The sequence below is a fragment of the Podarcis vaucheri genome (assembly GCF_965113315.1).
Source record: "Podarcis vaucheri genome assembly, chromosome: 13".
NCBI classification, from domain to species: Eukaryota; Metazoa; Chordata; class Lepidosauria; order Squamata; family Lacertidae; genus Podarcis; species Podarcis vaucheri.
Window position 1 is genome coordinate 47,816,780 of NC_138751.1, and position 26,213 is coordinate 47,842,992.

Consider the following 26,213-nt stretch of genomic DNA (forward strand, 5'->3'; position numbering starts at 1 on the left):
CGTTCTTGTCCCCAAGCTGTAAAAAGGACCCCTGGATGGTTAAGTCCAGTGAAAGGCAATTATGGCGTTGCAGCGCTCATCTCGCTTTCAGGCCAAGGGAGCCGGTGTTTGTCCACAGACAGCTTTCTGGGTCATGTGGCCAGCAGGACTAAACCGCTTCTGGTGCAATGGAACACCATGATGGAAGCCAGAGCGCACGGAAACACCATTTATCTTCCTGCCGCAGCAGTCCTTATTTATCTACTTGCACTGGCGTGCTTTTGAACTGTTAGGTTGGCAGAAGCTGGGACAGAGCAATGGGAGCTCACACCATCGTGTAGATTTGAAGTCCAGTCAAAGGCGGGGTTGTGGTGCTCATCTCGCTTTCAGGCCAAGGGAGCCGGCGTTTGTCCACAGACAGCTTTCCAGGTCATGTGGCCAGCATGACTAAACTGCTTCTGGTGTAATGGAACACCATGACGGAAGCCAGAGTGCATGGAAACGCCTTTTACCTTCCTGCCGCAGCGGTACCTATTTATCTACTTGCACTGGTGTGCTTTCAAACTGCTAGGTTGGCAGGAGTTGGGACAGAGCAACGAGAGCTCAGCTTGTTGCGGGGATTTGAACCGCCGACCTTCTGATCAGCAAGCCCAAGAGGCTCAGTGGTTTAGACCACAGTGCCACCCGCGTCCCCAAGCTGTACAGAGGACTCCCTGAGAGACTGCTTTTTCTCCACTGACAGATTGTGATGGGGCACATACAGTTGTGCCTCGGGTTCCATACGCTTCAGGTTACATACGTTTCAGGTTACAGACTCCGCTAACCCAGAAATAGTACCTTGGGTTAAGAACTCTGCCTCAGGATGAGAACAGAAATCACACTGCGGCAGTGGAAGGCCCCATTAGCTAAAGCGGTGCTTCAGCTTAAGAACAGTTTCAGGTTAAGAACGGACCTCCGGAACGAATTAAGTACTTAACCCGGGGTATCACTGTACTGAGAAGGTATCAGTCCCCTGGTCTGTATGGGATGTGGAGCGTAAACTGAAACCAGAACCTAGAATGTTAGAAGCAGCCCTGTATCGAGACCCAAACTGGCGGTGTGTCATGCTCTCGGCGTGCCCATCTGTAAACAGAAAGCTTCATTCTACACCAGTTGAAAAGGTGAAGGCAGCCTCATGCGATGTGCCAGATTGCTGACTGAACACGGCTAAGCACGAAGCAAGCTCCGTTTGCTCAGCTTTCTGGTCAGCAGCACGAGAACTTAGCAGACTTTGAAGAGGGCAGACCATGCGTTGCACGACCTGAAGTCATTCCTTCCAGCACCTACTGAGCTTTAACTGCTTAGCGTCATTTTGTCGATGTGGAATTCAGCATTCTAGCATAGTGAGGTTCTGCAGATTCACAACTTTCTATTACAGTGAAAAGAATCCGTTCCGCGAGTCTCTTCATCTTGCGGTTTTTTCGTCTTGCAAAGCAAGCCCATTAGCGGCTTAGCGGATCAGTGGATCAGCGGTTTAGCGGCTTAGCGGATCAGCTGATTAGAAGCGGCTTATCGGATCAGCTGATAAGCGGCTTAGCGGCTTGGGAAAAAGGGGGGGAGGAAAAACCCCCCGCAGGAACTCGCAAGACATTTTCGTCTTGCAAAGCAAGCCCATAGGAAATTCGTTTTGCGAAGCACCTCCAAAACGGAAAACCCTTTCGTCTAGCGGGTTTTCCGTCTTGCGAGGCATTCTTCTTGCGGGGCACCACTGTATCTGTGGCTGCAGGAAAAACCTAAAAAAAGAAAGCAAACTGGGAGGGGGCCTGTAGATTGATGGGGGGGCATCCTATGCAGCTTTCTTGTCCCTTTCTTAGGATGCTATAGCCTGACCACTAGAGCTGGGCAATATATCTATTGTCCGCAGACAGTTTTTCTGGGTCATGTGGCCAACATGACTAAGCCGCTTCTGGCGAACCAGAGCAGCGCACGGAAGCGACGTTTACCTTCCCGCCGGAGCGGTACCTATTTATCTACTTGCACTTTGACGTGCTTTTGAACTGCTAGGTTGGCAGAAGCAGGGACCGAACGACGGGAGCTCACCCCGTCGCGGGGATTCGAACCATCGACCTTCTGATTGGCAAGTCCTAGGCTCTGTGGTTTAACCCACAGCGCCAGCCGCGTCCCTGCTCCTTGCTTAAATAGGTCAAAAATAGGCTTGAAACTGTACAGGCACATAGACAAGAAAATCTTAGTAGACAAAGGGGAGAAGAGAGACAAGAATGAGCCCTCCTTCAGAGCTTTCTCTGGAAGATGCAGAATTTAGGCCAAGCTTGCAACTGCATGCAAATGTGCTTAAATAAAATAATTCAGGTAAGACTATCGATTTCAAACTTTTATGTCAAATTCTCCTAATTAATTCGTGTGTGAAAAAGTACACAGTGCCCTTAAAGCATCTCTATGTGCCTCCACAGTTAAAAGGAAACAGAAAAGTACAAGGTTTTTCCCAGTTATGGAGCCACATCATACGCTACCAACTGGTCATGCTTCAACAGCAACAAAAACATTCGCACCGGGTTACCAGACTTCAAGGAAATGGATGGCAAGATGAAGCTAAAAACACCACACTACAGGCAGATAGAAAACAACGCCAAAGTGTTTATGGTGAGCCAAGAGACCTACTCTTTGTGAACATGTGGAAGAAGGGAAGTTGTCCATACTCTTTTAAATACAAATTCTGGTATCAAAAAGGTCATCAAGGAACTTCTTGGAAAGGAAGATGAAGATTACTATATAACAAATGACAGGGAAGATGGGCAGGGAAGCCAAAACAAAACAGAATACAACATCCTACCAGGGAGGAATGCCATCAAAGTACTGGAAGCACTGCTGCCTGCCAAGTTTATGTGAAACAGGACATCTGTATAAATACTGAGTTTCTGCTATGCAGAATATGAATTTGTTAGAGAGGGAGTAGATAGTAACCTAGGCAAAGCTTTAGGAAGAGCCTGGCATGTTAAGGAAAAGAAGTTCTCAGGAAGTGAAGACTAGGTGAGAAATAGGAAGCAAGGATAGCTAAGATTTATTATTGCATTGTTTAACGTAAAAGTTAAAGGGACTCCTGACCATTAGGTCCAGTCGTGGCAACTCTGGGGTTGCGGTGCTCATCTCGCTTTATCGGCCGAGGGAGCCGGCGTACAGCTTCCTGGTCATGTGGCCAGCATGACTAAGCCTCTTCTGGCGAACCAGAGCAGCGCACGGAAACGCTGTTTACCTTCCCGCCGGAGCGGTACCTATTTATCTACTTGCACTTTGACGTGCTTTCGAACTGCTAGGTTGGCAGGAGCAGGGACCAAGCAACGGGAGCTCACCCCACCACGGGGATTTGAACCACCAACCTTCTGATCAGCAAGTCCTAGGCTCTGTGGTTTAACCCACAGTGAACAGCATTGTTTACTTGCTTGTAATTCTTTTTTCGGGACGTTAGTGGGAAACTATGGTAGCAGTACCCAAGTTATCTGAGCATTGATCGCAAACTTAGGTTAACCCTAAATCAAACAAACTGACTTTAATGTTGGCCATGTTAAAAATAAAACACTTGGTTTGTGAAATACATACTTGAAAAAACCAAGCCAAACCACACTATTTTCTGCCGCAAAAGTGCCAGGATGGAATTCAACCTGCCTTTTGATATGGTACTGAGAAAAGGCCTGTCACCACATTGTGTGCCTGTTAATGTGTAATCTCACCAGCAGATCTACTTGTTGGTAGATCCTTTGACAATAAGGCAAGAAAGTTGAAAAACCAACTTTACAGTTCTAAGAATTCCAGGAGAACTGCAGGCAGGAATTTCGAACAAAAAAGTTACAAAGGGACTTAATGCTGTGGTTTTTCAGCAAAGATCCTACGCGGCAGACCTGAACGTTTCGATTTGCCCCTGGCTCACATGTAAAAACAATGATTTGGAGAATACAACCCATGCCATTGTACAACAAATGCAACTTGATGGTCCCATCTGAAGGAACAGGGGGTTGGTAATCTGAATTATGCACTCAATAGTTTTGCAGCCATCCAAATTCAAACCAGAGTTTTGAGTTTCCATTCAATCGCAACCATCAGTGTGACCATTAACCGTGCCTTACTCTTGCCTACAGAGGAAAGCAAGTTACTTTCTTACCAAAGGCAGCTGATGTATAACGGATGAGCATATATGTATATCTGTAGCTGTGTTAAGTCTCTTGCTGCAAAACAGAACTTTGCGGCACCTTGAAGATTAACAGATCCATTGTAGCATAAGCCACCATGGACTAGAACAAGGCCTTGTTGTCTTTGATGACCTGCCATTCTTCCACTTGCAAACTGACCACAATCACTTTGGGTGTCACCAGTAAAGCCCAACTGGTTTTTGCTCTCAGACGCAATCAGTCCAGTTACCTAGAACGATAATCCTAGGTCAGTGCTAAGGGGCTCTCCAGTTTCCTTAGGTCCAGGAAAGGTTTGCAGCAGGAATAAGGAGCATGTGACTTTTCGCATGCTGCTGGGGACTACAAATCCCACCATCTCTGACCACTGGCGATGATGGCTGGGGCTGAGGGGAATCTGAACTGAGCATCATCTGAAGACCACAGAGGTTCCCATCCTTGGTTGAGAGAGCCATTCATGAAACACACCTCCACGACAAGACCCCAGCCTCCAGTCCTCTTTGTTATTTGCCATTTCCCTTCCCCTTCATTGCGTTCAAAGAAACAAAGCAGGAATGATGATTCTCAGTTTCAGTATGGTACCTCAGAAGCGAATCCTCCTTTCAAAAGCAACAGAGGCTGACCAAGACAAAAGGGCCGTGGAAAAGCTGAATGTTTGTACTGAGTGGTTTTCACACAGCAGCAAATTCAGGAAGATTTTGTTGCTGCTGCTGACGCCACTATGCTTGCTTTTTTATATGGTATTATTTCAAGTATATAGACTTGTTTAATGAGGGTCCCCCCCCCCCATCCAGAGCATCTCTCTTCTTATAGATCTGGAATATTTGGACTTCATGCTCTCCTACATAGTGGAACGATCATCACCATCATCAGCAGCAGGTCCCTTGACAAGTAGGAGGCAAGTCAGGCCTGCAACTCTCAGGGGTGAGTTGGGTATTCGCTTCACTTCCAGGGCAGCACAAAGTTATGTTCCTGTTACAGAACAGCAGCTTCAAGCACAGGTACAGTGGTACCTTGGGTTACATACGCTTCAGGTTACAGACGCTTCAGGTTACAGACTCCGCTATCCCAGAAATAGTACCTTGGGTTAAGAACTTTGCTTCATTATATTTTTTTTTAATTGGGCCAAGTCAGGCCACAATTTTATTGATGACAGATGTAATGGTCTTTGGAATGGCATTGGGTATGGCCACATGACCTCCAGCCTGCCTGTTAGGGGTCAACCTGAGGTCAAGGCTTGCTTGGCAAGAACTTTGCTTCAGGATGAGAACAGAAATCGTGCTCCGGCGGCGCTGGAGGCCCCATTAGCTAAAGTGGTGCTTCAGGTTAAGAACAGACCTCCGGAACAAATTAAGTTCTTAACCCGAGGTACCACTGTACTGAGATTGTTCCTGTGCAGCCGAGGCCCAGGACTGACACAGTCCCCTGACTGATCCTTACCCTTTACTCAAACCACCTCATCTCAGCTGGAACCTTGGGTAGCCACAATGGAATGTGGATCTCACGGCAATATGTGCCACTGTCCTCATTTTGTCATCTTGTGCCAGGTCTCTTATTGATCAGGGAGGTCTAAGAAGATGGCGAACTGTGGACACAGATAAGGAGGTGATTTTGTTTTTTAAAAAGAGTTAATTATGCAAACTCCAGAGTTCACAGTGCAGCAAATACACTGAATGGTGCGCTTCCAAGGGGTTTTGGAGGAACACATTTGCAACACTGCACAAAAATAGTGAACCCACTAGGGCAGTCCACATGACACACACAAGGCGCAAACACCTTCTCTATCTAAGCTCTCTTGCTTGTCTGGGCAGAGGGCTAATACAGAGGAGGAAGTACTGCAGAATACTCAGCACAAAGGAAAACTTTCATAATAAGAACTCAGTCCGATTTCTCCCACAAGGTAGGAAGCTATGTTGTTACATCAGGGTGAATATAGCAATTCATGGCCTAGAACTCTGGCTCTCAGAGATCTGAGCAGAACGTCAGCTCTCAAGCTGCAGGGGCAAAGCAAGCGCCCAAAAGGCACGGTTCGAACCCTCTGGGCAAACGGGTAACAACTGAAGGGATTGATATTATGGGGACACACTGCTTTCCACAGAATCTGATAGGCAATTCAGAGATGCACAGCTCTGCAACACCCGTAGCGTATCTGACACTTTGCAAAAGTACAGGCGGCCACTCTGAGCAGAGATCAACCCACGACTCACCTTGAACTAGTTAATGTTAGTTCAGCCTTGAAGCCAGCTGGACCACGGGTCGATGCTACAATAGGTGCCCTAAGCAGAACGTCACAATGAGCAGATTTCAGCGCCAGGAGCAGCAAAGATAAACTTGGTGATGTAGTACTAAGTATTAATACTGACAGGAGCAGAAGCCGGGGCCTTAACCAATGCCCCTTAGGGCTCCTTAGCCCACCAATATCCCATATTTCTAGAGGAGAACGTGAGAGTGAATATTCAATTTCAACTCAACATCATGACAGACTGCTGCTACCGAACAAAGTCCAAACAGGCGGAGGCCAGATGGGGCACAAGACCAGCTGAGCATCACGCAGTGACCCCGGTTGCTCGTACACACGGTGACTGCCGAGGATGAATTCAAAGTACCTATTACTTTTAATTTGTCAACATAGTAAAAGTTGTACATACGTTCAATGTGGCAAGGAAATATGAACAATCCAACAAAGCAGCCGATACAAAGAAACGCAGGAGAGGACTACTCTCGGGACGCAGCTACAACGGCAGCTGTCGCAAGAGTCTGCACTCCAGGGAAGACTAAGGTTTGCCCAGCTACAAATGACAATAACAAAGGCATCTGCAAAGGGCACAGGGAAGATGAGCTTCCTGTGCTCTTAGGAGGCTGGCAGAGATTTCTTTAAAAATAAAAATAGCAACCAAGGGAAGGGAGAGGGGCCGATAAATGGCATTCACGCTGCCACTGTTTTTACATATCTAACACCACTCACAATACTACGGCACAAGAGGAATATAAAGACTAAGAGTAGATCTCAAGGGAAACTGAAGCACTCCTATTAGTTGGTGCCCCCTACCTGCTTGCTTGAAGACTAGAAAAGAGCAAAACCAAAGAATCCCAGTGGGATTCATTCACGCAGCAAAGGGCCAAAACCTAGACACGCTTTCCTGGGGTTTCTTGAAGGTCAGAAACAGCCCCTACAGAAACAACCGCTAGGCTTGTTATATCCGGGTGGGAGAGGAGAAGAAGAACGAAGACGGGGAAAGTCTCCAGTCCTTTAGCACTCGCTCGGCCGTGCCAGTATTAGGCAAGCCGATTCTGCAGGGCCAACTGTCTATGCAGCGCTGCCCCAGCCCGAAATCCAGAGAACGCCCACTGCACTCAAGGGTCCCACTGGGTTTACCTGCTGGGCAAAAGGAGTGCTGTATCGAGAGGAGAGCTGCTTAAGTGCAGTATGTAATCCGGAATAGATTACTGTAGATTCAGAACAACGAATCAACGGGGGGAGGGGGGGCAAGAAGGGAAAACTCAACACAGTGGCATCAGAATCTGCATGATTGGACAGTGGGCATGGACAGGCCTGTGAGATGAAAAGGGCACTCGATTCCCCCAAATGCATTTTTTCAATGGGAGGACTGAACTGGTCCAGCAGAACTTGACGCTGCTCTCGACCAGTTCAAAGATACGCTACCTAGAAGGGAAGGGTTCCTCCCGGCTGCTACAGAACAGGGTCGTTCAGGACTGCTGGCACAGGGATGGTTGCCTGGAGCAGATTGGCCGCTATCCTGTTCCCACCCACGCAGGAAGAGAAGCTCTGCCCCATACCTTTCTGATGTCAAGAGATGGGGGTGGGTGGGAGGCAAATCCCGAGACCCAAATAAAAACCAACCAGAAAGAGCTAGGAGAGTTTCTTTAGATTTTTTTTTTTAACTAAAAGTGTGGTGAGGACTGTTTCCAGCCAGATTCCCCATCTTGATAGTCACATAAACTGAGGCAAAAGGGCTGCCTTGAGCCTACTGAACAGTTCATGAGTTCAGATTGTCGACAGCTCAGTAGAGGGTCTCGGCGTTGCTGCTCCGGGGTCGCTTGATCTTCTCAATGTTCTTTAGGATCATGTCGTGGAGAGTCACCTAGCGGGAGAGGAGACAGGAGTTGGTTTCTTCTTGGCTCAGGGAGGATCCGGCTTGCAAACGAATTTTTTGCACACACACCCCGGCAAAAAAGGCAGAGCTCGCTATTGCCTAGACAAGTGATGCCACACCACATACTCCAGGAAGAAGGGGCCCATCTACCCTAAGAGGCCTCGGCAATCACCGTATTTTTCGCTCTATAAGACGCACCCGACCATAAGACGCACCTAGTTTTTAGAGGAGGAAAACAAGAAAAGCCAGCAAGAGCCGCAGACACACTTGCTTGGTGCAGCTCTTTAAAGACAGAGAGGCTCTGCTCAGCTGTTTCTTGACTGTAATTCAAGTAAAGGCAATGTTTGCGAGCAGCGGGCAGGTTGTTCGCTGAGAGAGGGGAGGAAGAGGACTGAGAGGAAAAAATGTGGCATTAGCAATGCTTTGGATGGAAATGAAGATGGTATTTTACATGAAGATAGCGAAGAAAGTCATGTCAGTGATTGTGAGCAACTGAGCTTCATAAATTCTGACTCTAGCAGTGATGAGTTCTTGGGGTTCACAGAAGACTAGAAGAGCACTCAAACCTTAAAGTCTCTCTTCATTTGTTAATGACAGTGGTGATGGTTCTTAATGCCATTGTTGACTGCTGTTCACTTTACATGGTTGTAATATGATTCTGATATACCGGTTGTTTATTAAATACAGCAGTTTATACAACATTTGATTCAGAATATTTTTTTCTTGTTTTCCTCCTCTAAAAACTAGGTGCGTCCTATGGTCAGGTGCATCCTATACAGTGAAAACTACGGTATTTATCTACTTGCACTTTGACGTGCTTTCGAACTGCTAGGTTGGCAGGAGCAGGGACCGAGCAACAGGAGCTCACCCCATCACGGGGATTTGAACCACCGACCTTCTGATCGGCAAGTCCTAGGCTCTGTGGTTTAACCCACAGCGCCACCCGCGTCCCAGCTACCCTAAGAGGCCTCGGCAATTAGTAACTGGTTGAGAGACCAGCCCTCTGCAAAACTGACTCAACTGTTATGGGCCCCTGCCCCCTCAAGCACCTTAATAGGGTTTGTGCACAAGGAGGGGTTATGAATCGCCTTCAAGACTGGACTTACATATTGATTTCTGAGCTCCGAAATGATGAGCCGCAGGCTGATGTATTCCTTCTCATCCATCTCAGTCACCGTGCGACGGTAATCCTCCTACAGAGACAGTTATTTAGCCAGAATTGCTTTGCACTAAGTGGACTTGCTGCCTCATTCCATCTCCCAGCCGAGAGTCACCTGCAAAGCTGCCATTGTCTCGGGGTCTTCTCAGTCACTACCATCAGTATACCTAGACTCCAACCCCAACCCAAAAGGATGTTGACAATCAAGAACTGGTCGGAAGAGACAACAGGCCTATGCAAAACCCACAGAAAGAGAAGACAAGACCGATGTGCTCCAGGGTCCTCGCTGCAAGATCACATTCACCCGGTACTATACCAGCTGCACTGGCTCCCGGTGGAGTACAGGATCAGGTTTAAGGTGCTGGTTTTAACCTTTAAAGCCCTATACAGCCTAGGACCCTCGTACCTACGGGACCGCCTCTCCTGGTATGCCCCACAGAGAAACCTACGGTCTGCAAATAAAAACAACCTGAAGGTCCCAGGCCACAGAGAGGTTAGGCTGGCCTCAACTAGAGCCAGGGCTTTCTCGGCTGTGGCTCCGATCTGGTGGAACGCTCTGCCACAAGAGACTAGGGCCCTGCAGGACCTGACATCTTTCCGCAGGGCCTGCAAGACAGAGCTGTTCCACCAGGCCTTTGGTCAGGGTGCAGCCTGACTCCCTCCTCTGGCAACCTGCACAGAATTTTGCGTAACGGTTGCCATTAATTTGATTTTAATTAATTTTTATAATGAAATGTTTTTAGAATACTTGATTATTTGATTGTTGTTAGCCACCCTGAGCCCGGCTTCGGCTTGGGAGGGCGGGATATAAATAAAAACTATTATTATTATTATTATTGTTATTATTATTATTATTATTATTATTATTATTATTATTATTAATTTGAAGCAGACTCTCATGACAACAATATTCCCCAAGGGTTCAGTCAGGAAGCCTTTAAGCCACTTCTCTAATGCTATTAAAAGTTTGTAACGCGAAACTCAGCTATCACCTTAATACCTGCACTTACCACATGGGGATATTTAGCTATTTTAGAAACCAGCTTTGCCCGTGTGATGTAGTATCTGAAAAGGAAGCGAGAGAGGTGGTTCAACGGTTGGCAACGGTTGCCCAAACAGCATACACTAGAGAGGGACAGACCCCTCTGGAACAAAAGCCAGCGTTTGTAGGCACCCTGCGCCAAGCCGTGGAAAGGCACCCACCTAGAGATCTGGTCCAAATATGAAGCTGCTTCACTCTCCACAGTTCGAAGCTCTGCCACAGTCTCTTCCTGCAAAGGAAGGAGCCAACAAAGAAACATTGGAGGGAATTTTCAGGTGCACTTATACCTGGACGTAGCCAACCAATATCTTAACAGGTCATGCCGATGAGTCTCTGCCATGGACTGGAGGCCTGAGCCCCAGCAAGGCAGAAAGAGCCACCCAATCAGCCTTGGCCAAAAATGTTAGAAACTCACGATACATAAGCTAGGTGCCAAACGGCTCCTTAAACCAAAGTTACAGTCACCAAATCGGAATTGTCTAGTTCAGGGGTCAGCAAACTTTTCTAGCAGGGGGCTGGTCCACTGTCCCTCAGACCTTGTGGGGGGCCGGACTATATTTTGAAGAGAAAAAAGAAAAATGAACAAATTCCTATGCCCCACAAATAACCCAGAGATACATTTTAAATACAGTGGTACCACGGGTTACATATGCTTCAGGTTACAGACACTTTGGGTTACATACGCTTTGGGTTACATACGCTTCAGGTTACAGACGCTTCAGGTTACAGACTCCGCTAACCCAGAAATAGTACCTCGGGTTAAGAACTTTGCTTCAGGATGAGAACAGAAACCGTGCTCCGGCGGCGCAGCGGCAGCCCCCATTAACTAAAGTGGTGCTTCAGGTTAAGAACAGTTTCAGGTTAAGAACGGACCTCTGGAACGAATTAAGTTCTTAACCCGAGGTACCACTGTAAAGGGACAAATTCTACTCATGTAAAAACACGCTGATTCCTGGATCGTCTGCGGGCCGGATTTAGAAAGCGATTGGGCTGGATCCAGCCCCCGGGCCTTAGTTTGCCTACCTGCTGTCTAGTTGCCATTTTTGGGTAAGATGGCTCGAAAGTCTTATTTTTCAAATGATGGACTGACTGTGACTGTGACTGCTAGTTCAGATGACAACCTTGAGCTAGGTTACTGAGAACTTAAAGAAAAGTGACTTGATCCAGAGGCAATCCAAATATATATTGCCCCTTTCCGACCGCTTTTTCTTAATGGTGACTGCTCCTGCTCAGAAAAAGCATTTTGGTTCCTGAAATTCTGATTGTGCTCGCCACCCCAGAAAGGGACAGTTCCTCAGGATTCTGCCCTCGCCCCCCAACTGCTGACCTACCTGAATAGAAACGCCAAAGTTGTTGCCGTCTTCTATCCTGGGAATCAGCAGCTGCACCCACATTTTGACCTGCCGGGCAGAATATGTCATATTACATAGGTGCCACTGCTTTGCTGTATACACTGAAAACGGCTGGCAGACTGTTCTACGTGCAGTATCTGTGTCAGGCAGCTCAGGCCGAGACAGACAGAGAGATTTGCTGCAGAACAATTAAAACTCCAAAACCAAACAAGGATTTGAAATCTAGTCTCCTGCATTCAAAGCCAGCACTGGTCCAAGTTTTCACTGAGATGGTACACCCAAACCTAGGGTCTAGTGATCAGGTGGGATTGAAATGAGGAATTATAACAAATATAGAGTAAGCCATCTGTGTTAGCAATGAAAGCATTGCGTTGACTGGGTTTAAACTATTTTGATATGATTCTTGATCAATCCACACCTCTGCATCCCTGTTCCATTTCTCTTTCTTGACGAGTCACGTACACAGCCCAGTTGCTTTGCCAGGCATGCATCCTGGGCCATAAAGATAGTGAGCAAGTTTCTTTGATGTAGCTTTTCTGATATGTTAATCTCAGGACTAGGAAACAGGTCTCTCGTAAGGTGATAATGATCGCTGTCCTCCTGGCCATCCTTCTTATCATGTGTATTGATTGTTTACCAAAAGTATGCATGCTTAACTAGTGTTTGTAGTTTAACTTTGTCCCCATGTGGGGTTTGTTGAAATGCTCAGAAGAAATCTGATTGGTTCTTACGAACACTCTGTAAAAGTTTTTTTGTGAATAAAACGACCTGGGCCAAGGGGTGGAGAGGCAGGCAGAGATTATTATATGCACCCTTCCCAGAGTCTTGCTGGTTCAAGCCTCTGTGTGTATTCTCATTAATCAGCGTTCAATCCTTCCTTTACTTTGAGAACGCCTCATAGGGGGCACCTCTTCAGACTACAGAAGGGGGTGTTGTCACATGACTGAACGCTCCTCCATACGAACGAAACATTCCCATGCGCAGAAAACCAACAGATCACAGAGACAGAGAGAGTTCTAAGCTAACTTTCTCCCCGATATGCTAGATTTCCATGGCCAAGAAGGCTGTGGCTAAATTGCTAAGTGGAACACTTCAATGTGTACATATTACACCTGGGCTGATGGAACTGCACTGGCTCCAGCTGGCTACCAGACCACGTCCAAAATCTTGTTACCAACATATAGAACAGCTAAACAACTTAGGACCAGGTTACCTGAAAGACCGCTTGCCCCTGTATAGAACTGTAAGATCACCTAGCTCTAGGCGAAAATTTGAAGTGGCATCACATTCTGCAGACTGTCTCAGGACAGCAACCTGAAAAAGGGCATTTCCTGCCATTTCCACTGCACAGTGGAATGCACTTCCTTTTATCATATGTAAAGCATGGTCTATGAATTGATTCAGACGTCTTAGAATCATAAAACTGTAGAGCTGGAAGGGACCCTATGGATCATCTAGTCCAACCCCCAGCAAGACTTTGCCATATGAGGATCGAACCTGCAACCTTGGCGTTAACAGTCCCAATCTCTAACCAACTGAGCTATCCAGGCCATGCAAAGATATATCTTTCTGCCTGGTCTTTCCTTGATCCATAAGATCTTACCCTGTTATTTCTGCTTTTCATTTGTTATAATGCTGTTCACTGTTTTTACAGTGTTTTTGTATACTATTTAGGTTTTTTTTAAAGAAAGAAAAAAGTGGTCTATGAAATGCTTTTAAATCATAAAATAAAAATATATGCTGGTATGAAGAAGAAGAAGAAGAAGAAGAGGAGTTTGGACTTGATATCCCGCCTTTCACTCCCCTTACGGCAGCCTTTCTCAACCTGTGGGTCCCCAGATGTTGTTGAACTACAACTCCCACCGCCCCTAGCTAGCAAGGCCAGAGTTCAGGGATGATGGGAGTTGTAGTCCAACAACATTTGAGGACCCATAGGTTGAGAACCGCTGCCTTAAGGAGTCTCAAAGTAGCTAACAATCTCCTTTCCCTTCCTCCCGCACAACAAACACTCTGTGAGGTGAGTGAGGCTGAGAGACTTCAAAGAAGGTCACCCAGCAGCTGCATGTGGAGGAGTGGGGAATCGAACCCTGTTCACCAGATTACAAGTCCACCGCTCTTAACCACTACACCATGCTGGGATTCAGAGAAGGATTCAGTCACACAAGGCACCAGTTTGTCATCTGAAGTCTAGGCACCTCAGCAAGACTAAGCAAACTTCATACAAGATTTGCCACAGTAACATGCCAGCAGAGGCCAGATCTGCGACCCCCCATCCTTGTTGATACGCACGATTAGCCACCTCGTTCTCTCTGAGGAGCTAACTGGAAGAAAGCACATTTGATTTTATCCCTGCTGTTCAGTGCTATTAGTTTTGGGGTTTTTTAGAAAAGTTTTTATTATTACAATAATTCAACCTTAATACACACATATTGCGAATATACAAGCACACATTTCATACATTCCTTAAAAATGTTCAAACATACCTACACTCAATCCCACAGATAATTCCTTTTCCCATCACCATCCACCACCCCTCACCCCACCTTTGTGTTCGACTTCCAATCTACTCGATTGCAATTTCTTTCCACTTCTATTACTTTCTTTCGCACACCTTTAACCTAATTTCAGGCTTCTTTTTCTATTACACACAGTTATCCATCTTATTTAGTATTTCAGTATTTCAAACGGAACTTGTTTATTCTAATAAACATTTTTAAGGGCTGTATGAAATGTATGTTTGTATATTTGCAATATGTATTAATTTTGAATTGTTTTAATAATAAAAACTTTTCAAAAAATAAACAAGTAATGAATAGCACTGATTTTATCCCTGCTCTTCGGAGCACCACTACAGGAAACGGATCTGAAAAGCGTCGGAGCCCAGCACTCACCGTGTTGCATTTCTCAATGAGCAGCCGGATCTCGGGTTTCACCTTCTCAATGATGTCCACCAACTGCTGGTTGCTCTTCAGCATCCCATTAGGCATGACAAAGACTTTGGTACCTGGTGCCATGAGAAAAGATTTGCCACTTATTCCATGGAGTGTGAGCATGGGTGCGCATGCATGTGCTTGCCGCTCAGCAGGTCAGGAAGGGCCACAAGCTCGGTGGCAGAGCAACAGCTTTGCCGGTTCAACCCCTGGCCTCTCCAGGTAGGGCTGGGAGAGATGCCTGTCTGAAACCCTGGAGAGCTGCTGCCAGTCCGTGTAGGCATTATTGAGCCAGATGGACCAATGGTCTGGCTCAGTGTAAGGCAACTTCCTATGTTCCAGGATACCCGTGGGGTTTTATGCAGGCAGAGTAGGCAGAGTCTATTCCTACTTCCAAGGTCCATAAATAGCAACACCCTTGTGGTCCCGGGCCCTAAGGAAGTCAGATTAGCTTCAACCAGAGCCAGGGTCTTTTCAACACTGGCTCCAGCCTGGTGGAACGCTCTGCCTCATGAGACCAGGGCCCTGCGGGATCTGATTTCTTTCCGCAGGGCCTGTAAGACAGAGTTGTTCCGCCTGGCCTTTGGCTTGGAGCCAATTTGATTCCCTCCCCCTCTTTCCTTTTGCTTTCTCCTCCTGTTGTATTTTAATCTTGTTTTTAAGTTGCATTCATTCAGCTCGTTTTTATTACTGCTTGTTAGCTGCCCTGAGCCCGGCCTTGGCTGGGGAGGGCGGGGTATAAATAAAAATGATTGTTGTTGTTGTTGTTGTTGTTATTATTATTATTATTATTATTATTATGCAAGCATTTTAAACACATTAACTCATGAACCAAACACATTAACTCAGGACAAAAACTTTAAAAAAGAATGGGGGGAAATATAATTTATCTAAGAGACCACTGCAAGCAGATGGAAACATTGGCAGGATTTGAAACCCACTTGTAATGTAACAAATACAGTGGTGCCTCGCAAGACGAAAAGAATCCGTTCTGTGATTCTCTTCGTCTAGCGGTTTTTTCGCCTTGCAAAGCAAGCCCATTGACGGATTAGCGGATTAGCGCTATTAGCGGCTTTTAGGTTTATTGGATCAGCTGATAAGTGGCTTAGAAAAAGGGGGGGGGGAGGAAAAAAACCCTGCAGGAACTCGCAAGGCATTTTCGTCTTGCGAAGCAAGCCCATAGGAGATTCGTTTTGCGAAGCACCTCCAAAACGGAAAACTCTTTCATCTAGCGAGTTTTCCGTCTTGCGAGGCATTCGTCTTGCGGGGCACCACTGTACTATGGATAATGTGGATTGATTTAAAATATAGAATATGGAATAATATGCAGCTGTAAATGTTGACAATAGGACCCATGGAGGGGATGGGGGGGGGGGAATCTCAAGATTCAGAGTTTTCTCTATATATGCATATGTGTTTGGAATGTTATAAATTTATATTTGTAAAATAATAATAAAAAAAATTTAAAAAACCACACACCAACAACACCACCACATTAATATAGGAGGTAACAACCTTTGCAGGAGCCATATATCTTTAAAAAGTTGTGCAGTAGGGAATTTCAGCAGGCGGAATTTATCGTCACAGAACTGCAGGATCTGAAAAGTTGCACCTGCTCAAATGTCCTCTTCCACATAGCTATTAAAATTAGCTGCCGCATAGATATTATTGATTTTGACCATTTAATGACATAGGAATTGAATCCCAGTGATTTATTTGGGAGGGGGCACTCTCTTTTTAGTTAATTTCAAAAATAGTGGCTTTGAACTCTCAAGCCTGGGATCCCTACGCTCCGTTTCTGTTTTCTTTGAAACTTCATGTTGTGAATTAGAAGACTGACAGCGTAAGCCAGGCCACAAATAATGCAACTGTGGCTTTCCCAATTAACTGCAAATGAATTTCAACCATACAGGGAACACTCTGCACAACATCTTGGCAGTCCAGTGGTACCTTGGTTCTCAAACGCCTTGGTTCTCAAATGCCAAAAACCTGTAAGTGTTCCAGTTTTCGAACGTTTTTCAGAAGCTGAACGTTTCTGGGGCACCTGCAACAATCAGAAGCCGCGCCTGGGATTTCAAACATTTGGGAAGTAAAACAGATTAAGTCTGGCATTTTTGTTTTTGCTATTTATTTTGCGTTTTTGTTTTTGAGGCTTTTTCGGTTAATTTGTTTTTCTGACTGCGTGGAATCCAGTTCAGCTACTGATTGATTGATTGTGTGACTGCAGAAAGGGATAAAAGCAATGACTATCATCAGTGCAGGTAAGAAAAAATAATAATTTTAATTTTTAGCATCTACAATACTGTCTTATTTATTTTATAGTATAGTATATTGATTATTGCTTTCATTTTATGGATCAATAGTCTCATTAGATAGTAAAATTCATGTTAAATTGCTGTTTTAGGGGTTGTTTTTAAAAGTCTGGAAAGGATTAATGCGTTTTGCATTACTTTCTATGGGAAAGCGTGCCTCAGTTTTGGAACGCTTTGGTTTTGGAATGGACTTCCGGAACGGATTAATTTTGAGAACCAAAGGTACCACTGTAATATTGAAACCACATAAGGATCCAGCCATCTGGCAGCAAAGTTGCAAAAAGCTGGAGTATTTCAAGGGATCATTTCAAATTCCTAGAAGTCTATTGTGTACTGAGCAGCTGCATCAGGGACAATTTATGGTCAAGGTGCAGGCCACAATTACATCAGTGAATTAATACTTTAATTCCTTGGCACCAATATAAAAGTTTAAGGTTTCTGGATTTTCCCAACCCCGTATGCTCAGAGTGTTCACTCAATTGGACAAGTTTCGTAAGAAAAACACAAGCTCCCAAACGAGCATTGACAGCAATCAGATGCCATGAATTTAGCAGTAGAAGTTCAGGAACTCACCCTGGAAGGTTTCATCACAGTCTTCCAGCTTTCTCTTCTTCATATTGGGCTGAAAAAACAAAGAGGACGTTATTATTTTTTACAGAAAGAAAGCAAATATGTACAAAGTTATTTACGGGGGGGGGGGAATGTATTGTATCAAATCATAAAATCTAAAGAAGCGTGTTTAGCCAAATAACCAAAACTGTAGGAGAAAAAGAGAAATAGGTAAAGGAAATTACAAAAGGAGGGTATGGAAAAAGAAAGGACCCAAAGAAGGCAAAGAGGAAGAGAAAATAATAGGTGTATTTGGTGTAAGTATATACCATTTGCATCCTTAACTAATTAAATAAGTTTAATTGAACGTATAAGAATCATGTTCCTGACTTGCCATCTCAGTCAAACAAGCGAAAATGAAACACAAGTACCTAAATTGTCTTGAAATTCCGACGATTTATAAATAAAACTTCAACTTTTGAGAAATTTGTCATGTGCATGGCTTTCTTTGATTCTTCTATAGGAGGTTAACTCATGCCAAAAGGGCAGGAAATTCTATTCTGCATACACAGAATATGGAGAGGAAGACATGGGTCTTGACACAAGCAACTATCTGCTTTTGCTTCTAGTTCCCATACAGCTTTCTCTCTGTCCAGACCCTCTCAGTAAATGTGAGCATTATGCAGCTTTGATCAACGTCTCAAATATTAAACCCAGGTAAAGTGAACCACCTTACCCCATCCAGTCCATCATGACTGTTTGTGAGCAGGATTGGGTCTGGAACAGGAAGGTTCATATCTGAGTGGATTTGGGTGAGATCGTGAATGTTCAGAATGGGATCCTAGGAAAGGAGAATAGCCGAAGCATAATGTTAGCACATTCCCAAACAGAACCAACCAAACTTGAATCCAACACCAAACCCGCCCTGAGACCCCCCCCCCAGGTATAGGGCGGTATATAATAATAATAATAATAATAATAATAATAATAATAATAATAATAATAATAATTCAGTCTGCTATAGTCAAGAGCCACTCACTGGACAAGAAAAACCAGGTGAGAGGCACTGGGCTTGCAACTCTTACCTTAAGGAACGCATCGAGTTCTAAAAGCTTCTTTGGGAAAAAACTTGCCACCAGATCCTCAGCCTGAAGGACAAAGAAAAGCCAGCTGTGATGCATGAATTAATACTGAGATTATCTGCAAATGGGCAGATCAGAAATTAACCCCAAATTAACCCTCTGTATGAACCACTTCCAAAGGCAAAAGCCATGAGCCTTGGATACTGCAGGGGCCAGAACAGAGCTACAGACAAGCTTTCTAATTGACTAGCTGAAGTTCTCTTAAGAGTCATCAAAGGGTCTCCAGCAAGATGTTCCAGCAACAGAAACATCCAGACCCTTAAGCATTAAGGGCAGGTGGCGGGAAGGAATCACGACACTTACTTCACCTGTGATCCGCTCCCTGAAAGAGTCTACCTACAGGAGAGAAGAAAAGCAGTTTAGAACAGAGTCCAAACTGGGTAAAACAGAGTGACCCAAGCATACATGGAGCTGTGTTCAGTACAGTAGCACAATATTCTCATAGAATCAAAGAACTGTAGAGTTGGGAATGATGTCTGAGGGTCATCTAGTCAAACCCTTGCAATGCAAGATTATGCAGATGGCCCTATGGGGATCAAACCCACTGTGGGACTCAGGAGTCCACAATTTGCTTAGAATCAACAACCCAGGGCACAAAAAGTTATGTACCACCTGAAAGCATTTTTCTGAAATCATTTAGCCGTGTTCCAAGTTTTTTACAGACCCCGCTGATTCTGGGGATTACGGGGTTGGAAAAATCTTTACTCCCTGGCCATCTAGAAGTTTGGTGCTGCCACTAGAGAATCCACAATCTCTTTTCCTATCCTGCACCAACCCATTCTTTAGCTCCTCTTTCAAACTCAGCGCAGTATTGTTGCCAACAGTCGCCGCATAAGGCCAGAGCGACAAGTTCCCAAGTGGGTGCTTTTTGGACCATGTGCATATAAACAGATGAAGCTGGCCATACTAAGTCAGATCACTGGTCCTTGTCGCAGCTAGATGGCGTGCCGGGATTTGTTTGAACGGGACATGCCTATGCCTTCGGTCTTCCCCACTTTCAGCACGCCCTGCTTGGCATGCAACCCCCACAAGACTACCCACAAGAGAACGCAGCCTTGCCATCTCCAGCCAGTGGCTAAAATTACCTGCCTTCTTCCATCCTTCCTTGTTTTTATCTGAGTTGTACATACGCAGTGCCTACAGAATATGTCTCATGCCTGAACAACTGACATAGCTAATTCTTGCAAAGATGGCTCCATTAAGCTATGCCAGTACTGGAGCTCTCTTCTACACATATCCCTCTGATGCCGATAAATAATTGGTTTGAAACCCACATTGCGGTAATGGTTTCTTAACATTTGACACTGCGATATATCACGATTGGTCTGTGAGCTATGTAAAAAATTGTGACATGGGGAAAACTGTGAGGTTTTCTTCTCTCATGTTTCCTGCCACCCCTGTTGCTCTGTACAGGTGTAACGATATGTTAAAAGCAAGTAAAAATGGGTCAGTTCTGCAACCCTAAGTAGTGGCAGTTGCCGGGACATTACCCTACACTGTTTCATCCTTATTTCAGACATCGTAATATATCGGTACGCAGCGGTACCTCGGTTCTTGAACATAATCTGTTCCGGAAGACGGTTCAAGTTCCGAAACATTCGAAAACCGAGGTGCAAAGGGCGGCCTGCAAATTTCATTGAAAAAATTGAGAAACACGCAGTGGAAGACGAGCATAGCTGTCAACTTTTCCCTTTTTTAAAGGGAAATTCCCTTATTCCAAATAGGATTCCTCACAAGAAAAGGGAAAAGTTGACAGCTATGCTTCTGAGGCGTGTTCGAAAATGGAAGCATTTACTTCCAGGTTTTAGGCGTTCCAAGTTCTGAAATGTTCGTCAACGGAGACGTTTGAGAACTGGGGTACCACTGTATTGTGATGTTTAGCTGGTGATATATCACAATGTTGAAAACCAGACAAATGCTCAGCCCTACCTCTGATCAACCATTAGATTTGCTGGTGTGTCAGTATAAGAAGTTACAGCAGATGAGGGGGCCATCTCCTATGTTCCCTTCAAAACAGCCTCCAAATTATAGCAGTCTACCCTACTTCTTTATGCTAGCATATGGGTCAACCAATGTTATTTTTCCTCCACACACATGCTTTCCCTGGATCTAGGCCTCACCTACGGCACACCAAATATGCATTAAAAACAACCACCACCACTGCCTCACAGTAGAAGTGGTCCCCCTGTCCACTGGATGTTATCAGAAATGGATAGATTCAGCCTCAAGGCTGTGGCACAGTTTTGTTTTTTTCTCCAAAGAATATCAATCCCTTTTACTTAAGAAGAGCACATAATGCGTCATGGGAAGCAATACTTTGCCTCCTACATGTGGGTTGCAAAGTCATATATTTGCATAGCAAGGCTTGCTTCATATTTCCACATGGTCTGTTACTTAGACAGAAAGCAGCCCTCGCTCTCAGGATTACTTGGGAGCCACCAATTTTGCGGCACTCACTGTTCCCCGTCACGTGTCTTTCAGTGGACAAGTTAAGAACGTGTTTTTACTCAAGGCAGCTTTGGGGCAAGTTAGGCATCCTGTTTTAACACTCTACTGGGTGTAAAGATTTTACTACTAACTCTTGCTAGTTTCACAATTGCTTTAATGTTTATCTTTGTACAGTGGTACCTCGGGTTAAGTACTTAATTCGTTCCAGAGGTCTGTACTTAACCTGAAACTGTTCTTAACCTGAAGCACCACTTTAGCCAATGGGGCCTCCCGCTGCCGCCGTAGCACGATTTCTGTTCTCATCCTGAAGCCAAGTTCTTAACCTGAGGTAATATTTCTGGGTTAGTGGAATCTGTAACCTGAAGCGTATGTAACTTGAAGCATATGTAACCCAAGGTACTAGTGTATTTGGGTTTTCATGATTAAGAGAAATTTTTAAAATCAGTGAAACTGATAGATTATTTGCTAGAAGGAGATAAATGGGGCAAGAGTTGCTCCCCCTTTCTCCCTCCTCACAATTCTAAAACCCTCCGACTAATGACCTCTCAGGAGTCCGCCTAAACAGGACAACTCTTCCCCTCATACTTGTCACTCTTCATCCTCTTTAGGAAAAGGATGTGACAACCATACTTTTCTCTGCTGATGCAAATATTCCCTGGCAGCAGAGCAAAGTGTGCCACCCTTGGCTTTGGTAGTCTGGGATGGTAGTGGCGGCGAGCAGAAATCCCCCCCCCCAAACCCTCTACTACTTTTGTGCAAGAATATAGGGTCTAGCAGTGATGTTCCTACTCTACCACACTCTTTTTTGCCCATGATCTGTTAGTGATAACAGAGATCAAGTGAAGACTAGGGGAGAAACAGTTTTGCTTCTCCATTTTCTTCTGTTTCACCTCCAGCTTTTAAAAAATAATACACAACACTATCTTGATTTCAAATATTAAGATTATACCGGAGGTGGGGGGTGGGGGGAAAGGGACTCAAGAGGGTCCAGGGAAAGACAGATTTCCCATCCCTGCCCTCTCGCATGGATGGCTTTTTACTTCAATCCAATGTAGGAGATCAGAGCATGATGATCACTTGCAGGATCAGAAAGCAAAACAGACACACCTCCAAATATGCATCTGAGTGCAGGTGCCCTCTTCCTGGAAAGCACTGTTTTCAATATCCAGCTGCCATCCTTGAGGCCACCAGAAGAAGAGGGGGCAGCAGCACTCTTGATACCCCTCCCCTCCAAAAAATGATGCTGGGCCGCAGCTTTGCCTCAGCACCATCCTGCTCTAACTACCAACTGCCATCACTGATGTCAGAGGGGGAGGAAGCAGCAGTTTCTCCATTATGTTTAGACCAAGCTCCATGACCTGTTGAATTAAAAGCTGCTGAGCTTTATAATTAAGAACCAGTGCATGAGTTTGCTTTTTTACCTTCTCCCCTCCCAATCTTGTGTTGTGTTTAAGTTGAAATCCTGCAGGCAACGCCTGTCCCCCCCCCCCGATCTTTGCAAGTTACTCTGGAAGATTTATTGTCAGCTGAAGGCCAAGGTATAAATGCATTAAATAAAATAAGCAGTAGACAATTTAACAGCTACCTAAAAATAGGTGAATGGGCAAACTAAAATGGGAAGCTCTCCCAAACACAAAGAAGCAAAAAAGGACCACGCAAGACTTCTATCCAGACCGATTATAAGAAAGTCTGCACTTTAAACTACAAGAAAGTTTGCGCAAAAAAAGCCCATTACCGCAACAGAAAATTGACAGGTGAATAGTAATACATATATAAAATGCAACAGAGCCCGAACTATTTCCTACATGCTACCAGTCTGAAACTTAACTTTAAGGCTGGGTAAAAGAGGAAAAAAATAGAGAAAATCGATAGGCTCTCAGCTCAGGAAAAGAAATGGCTCTTATTTTTTTTTTTTTTAAAAAAACATTTTCTTTTAAAAAACTGTTAAAAATAGCTGGGGTTCAAATGAAATCTAAGTGGAACATAACCATTAAAAATACCCATGAAACTGGATCTAGTACGCTCTATCAAACTGATCTGAGCTAAAGCCTGATTTTTTATTATTATACATGAAAAATGAATCCTGAGGAACACTATGTGACCTCTTAAGTCAAACATTATAAATATTGCACAATAGGTCATGCACTGTATATATATTTGTATATATTATTGTTCAAATGTTGAATAAGCATGCTGTCAAGTGGCACGGCCATCTAATTTCTATCTATTCTGACCAGCTGCTACATGCCAACTCACAGTTCTGAAAACAGTACTGAGCTTCCAAAACATAGCCTTGCTTATCATTCCTTAACTTCACACAGAAATCCTTAATTTGGCAATTACTCTTCTAGGCTGATAAAATCTAGCCAGGGCAAAAGTCATATTGGGTGAATGATCTGAGGTGTACAGCACGTTCCTGGACGATATAATAAATTTAGATGCAAACAGGTGTGCTTTACCAGCCAGAATGCATTGCTTGCTTGGGAAATATACAAGCTACTATAAACTTGGAAGTTTGACTTAAATGGAGACTTTTTCCTCAAATCCCTTTGATCTGAATAAACCCACCCTCTGCAGGGCAGGTAAAAAACAGTAACACCCAAGCAGCCTAAAGAAGCCACCATTGCAGGATGCAGCAACGGCAGGTGCCCTTGGCCTGTCAGAATCAAGCAGAGAGCATCCCCTGTCGCCAGAGGCAGTGTAGTTCCAATGATCAGCAGCTTGGGCAGAAAAGATGCACCATCGGTAGAACACGACTCTGATAATAATACAGTGGTACCTCGGGTTACATACGCTTCAGGTTACAGACTCCGCTAACCCAAAAGTAGTACCTCGGGTTAAGAACTTTGCTTCAGGATGAGAACAGAAATTGTGCTCCATTGGTGCTGTGGCAGCGGGAGGCCCATTAGCTAAAGTGGTGCTTCAGGTTAAGAACAGTTTCAGGTTAAGAACAGACCTCTGGAACGAATTAATTTCTTAACCTGAGGTACCACTGTAATAATAATTTGATATCATCATCAACCTTTATTACACTCCAGAGACCCAACAAGTAATAATAATTTATTTATACCCATCCATCTGTCTGGGTTTCCCCAGCCACTCTTAATCCCAAGGTCGTGGGTTCGAGGGCCACGTTGGGCGAAGTATCCCTGCATTTCAGGGGGGCTGGCCTAGATGACCCCCCCAGGTCCCTTAAAGGTAAAGGGACCCCTGACCATTAGGTCCAGTCGTGGCCGACTCTGGGGTTGCGGCGCTCATCTTGCATTATTGGCCGAGGGAGCCGGCATACAGCTTCCAGGTCATGTGGCCGGCATGACTAAGCCGCTTCTGGCGAACCAGCGCAGCGCACGGAAACGCCGTTTACCTTCCCGCCGGAGCGGTACCTATTTATCTACTTGCACTTTGACATGTTTTCAAACTGCTAGGTTGGCAGGAGCAGGGACCGAGCAACGGGAGCCCACCCCGTCGCAGGGATTCGAACTGCAGACCTTCTGATCGGCAAGTCCGAGGCTCTGTGGTTTAACCCACACCCGGTTCCCTTGCAATCGTGCAATAAGACTCGGTGTGATCAAGAGGCAGGGATACAACCCGAAAATCTTAAGGCACGCGGCTAAGGGTTCCTACTGCCTCCCCCCTTAAATGGCGAGGTGGTGAGCCAGGCCCGTTGTGTCTTGGCTAAGCGGGGTGCGGGGGGTGACGGGCCCGGGGCAGAGGCCCCCCCCCAAGGGCGCTGGGCCAGAAGGGCCTCAGGCCTCCATGGCAACCGGCCCTCTCGCCCCGTCAGCGGAGAGGAGCCGCGGCTGAAGCGCCCGGGGGAAAACCTCTCCCGCCTCCTTCCGGAGGCCGGCGCTCTGCACATGCTCCGGGGCACGCACGCCGCTCTCGTCTCCTTCCCGCCCCTCCGTACCTTGATCTTAACTTCCGGATCCACCTTGAGCAGGGAGGCCATGGCAGGGCGGGGGAACCGCTATCCCTCTAGCCGGGTCCGTCTCGTTTTCGTTCCGCGAACGCGCCGCCGCCGCCGCCGCCACCCGAGCAAACCACCACCGGCTTCTTGGCCGCGGCCGGAAATGACGGCATAACGCCTCGCCGACGCCGCTTCACCAACCGCCGCGCGCGCCTTCAGCTTCCCACGTGATTCGCTCCCCCCCCCCCACGCCGCTCGTGTCTTTTGTCTTCCGCTCTCCCGCCTCATCCGGGGCAACTGACGCACGAGCTGGACAAGCAGCTTCCGGGCGGCGTGGGCGGAGCCTGAGAGGAGTTACCAAGAAACGGGAATGAGCGCGCAGGGAAACTGATCCCGCGATAAATGGTTCCGGCGTGATTAAAAGCTAATACTGTAATAATAATAATAATATAGTAATATATCAGTATGTATATAATAATAATAATAATATTTGGATGGTCCTTTGGGGACCCTGGATTTCTGCCCCAGAAGTCCTGCTCCAATAGCACCGCTGAACATGAGTACTTGGAATCAGAAGAGCTTTGTGTGAACACTTCCTAGCCTGCTTTGGCATTTGTCACCTGATGGAGGGCCGTCATTTCTCCCTCCACTACAACATGCTAAATTATTTATTTTTATAATAATGATAATAATAATTTATTTATACCCCGCCCACCTGCCTGGGTTTCTCCAGCCACTCTGGGCAGTTTTCAACAGAACATTGAAAACAGAATAAAACTTCAAACATTAAAAACTTCCCTAAACAGGGCTGCCTTCAGATGTCTTCTAAATGTCGGATTATTTCCTTGACATCTGATGGGAGGGTGTTCCACAGGGCGGGCGCCACTACCAAGAAGGCCCTCTGCCCGGTTCCCTGTAATGAATGCACAAAAAAAATATTTATTTATTTTTAAATGCACCTACTTGATTTTTAGGCATCTTAAAATCCTAGAAATGCAGAGTTGGAAGGGACCCTGAGGGTCATCCAGTCCAACCCCCTGCAATGCAGGAATTCAGCTAAAGCATCCATGACGGATGGCCGTCTAACTTCTGCTTAAAAA

The 26,213-nt window shown here is 45.5% G+C and overlaps 1 protein-coding gene across 1 annotated transcript; it reads right to left on the reverse strand.

Moving 5' to 3' along the window:
- Positions 1-6,749: 6,749 nt before the first annotated feature.
- PSME3 (proteasome activator subunit 3) lies at positions 6,750-25,339 on the reverse strand. The gene is made up of 11 exons (XM_082195120.1): positions 25,114-25,339; positions 19,062-19,094; positions 18,702-18,764; positions 18,353-18,457; positions 17,641-17,689; positions 14,717-14,829; positions 11,805-11,873; positions 10,635-10,702; positions 10,442-10,496; positions 9,379-9,465; positions 6,750-8,260 (listed from the first exon to the last, which is right to left on the reverse strand). The coding sequence occupies exons 1-11, from the start codon at positions 25,153-25,155 to the stop codon at positions 8,180-8,182; spliced, it is 765 nt and encodes a 254-aa protein (XP_082051246.1). The 5' UTR covers positions 25,156-25,339; the 3' UTR covers positions 6,750-8,179.
- Between the last annotated feature and the right edge of the window lie 874 nt (positions 25,340-26,213).

Bases quoted from the DNA above. Each gene is read 5' to 3' on its own strand.
- PSME3 (XM_082195120.1), bottom strand. From the start codon at position 25,155: ATGGCCTCCCTGCTCAAGGTGGATCCGGAAGTTAAGATCAAG. The intron at 18,458-18,701 runs GTAAGAGTTGCA...CTCCTTTCCTAG, and splicing joins AACTCGATGCGTTCCTTAAG to GATCCCATTCTGAACATTCA. The intron at 8,261-9,378 runs GTAAGTCCAGTC...CTCTCCCGCTAG, and splicing joins CGGAGCTCAGAAATCAATAT to GTGACTCTCCACGACATGAT.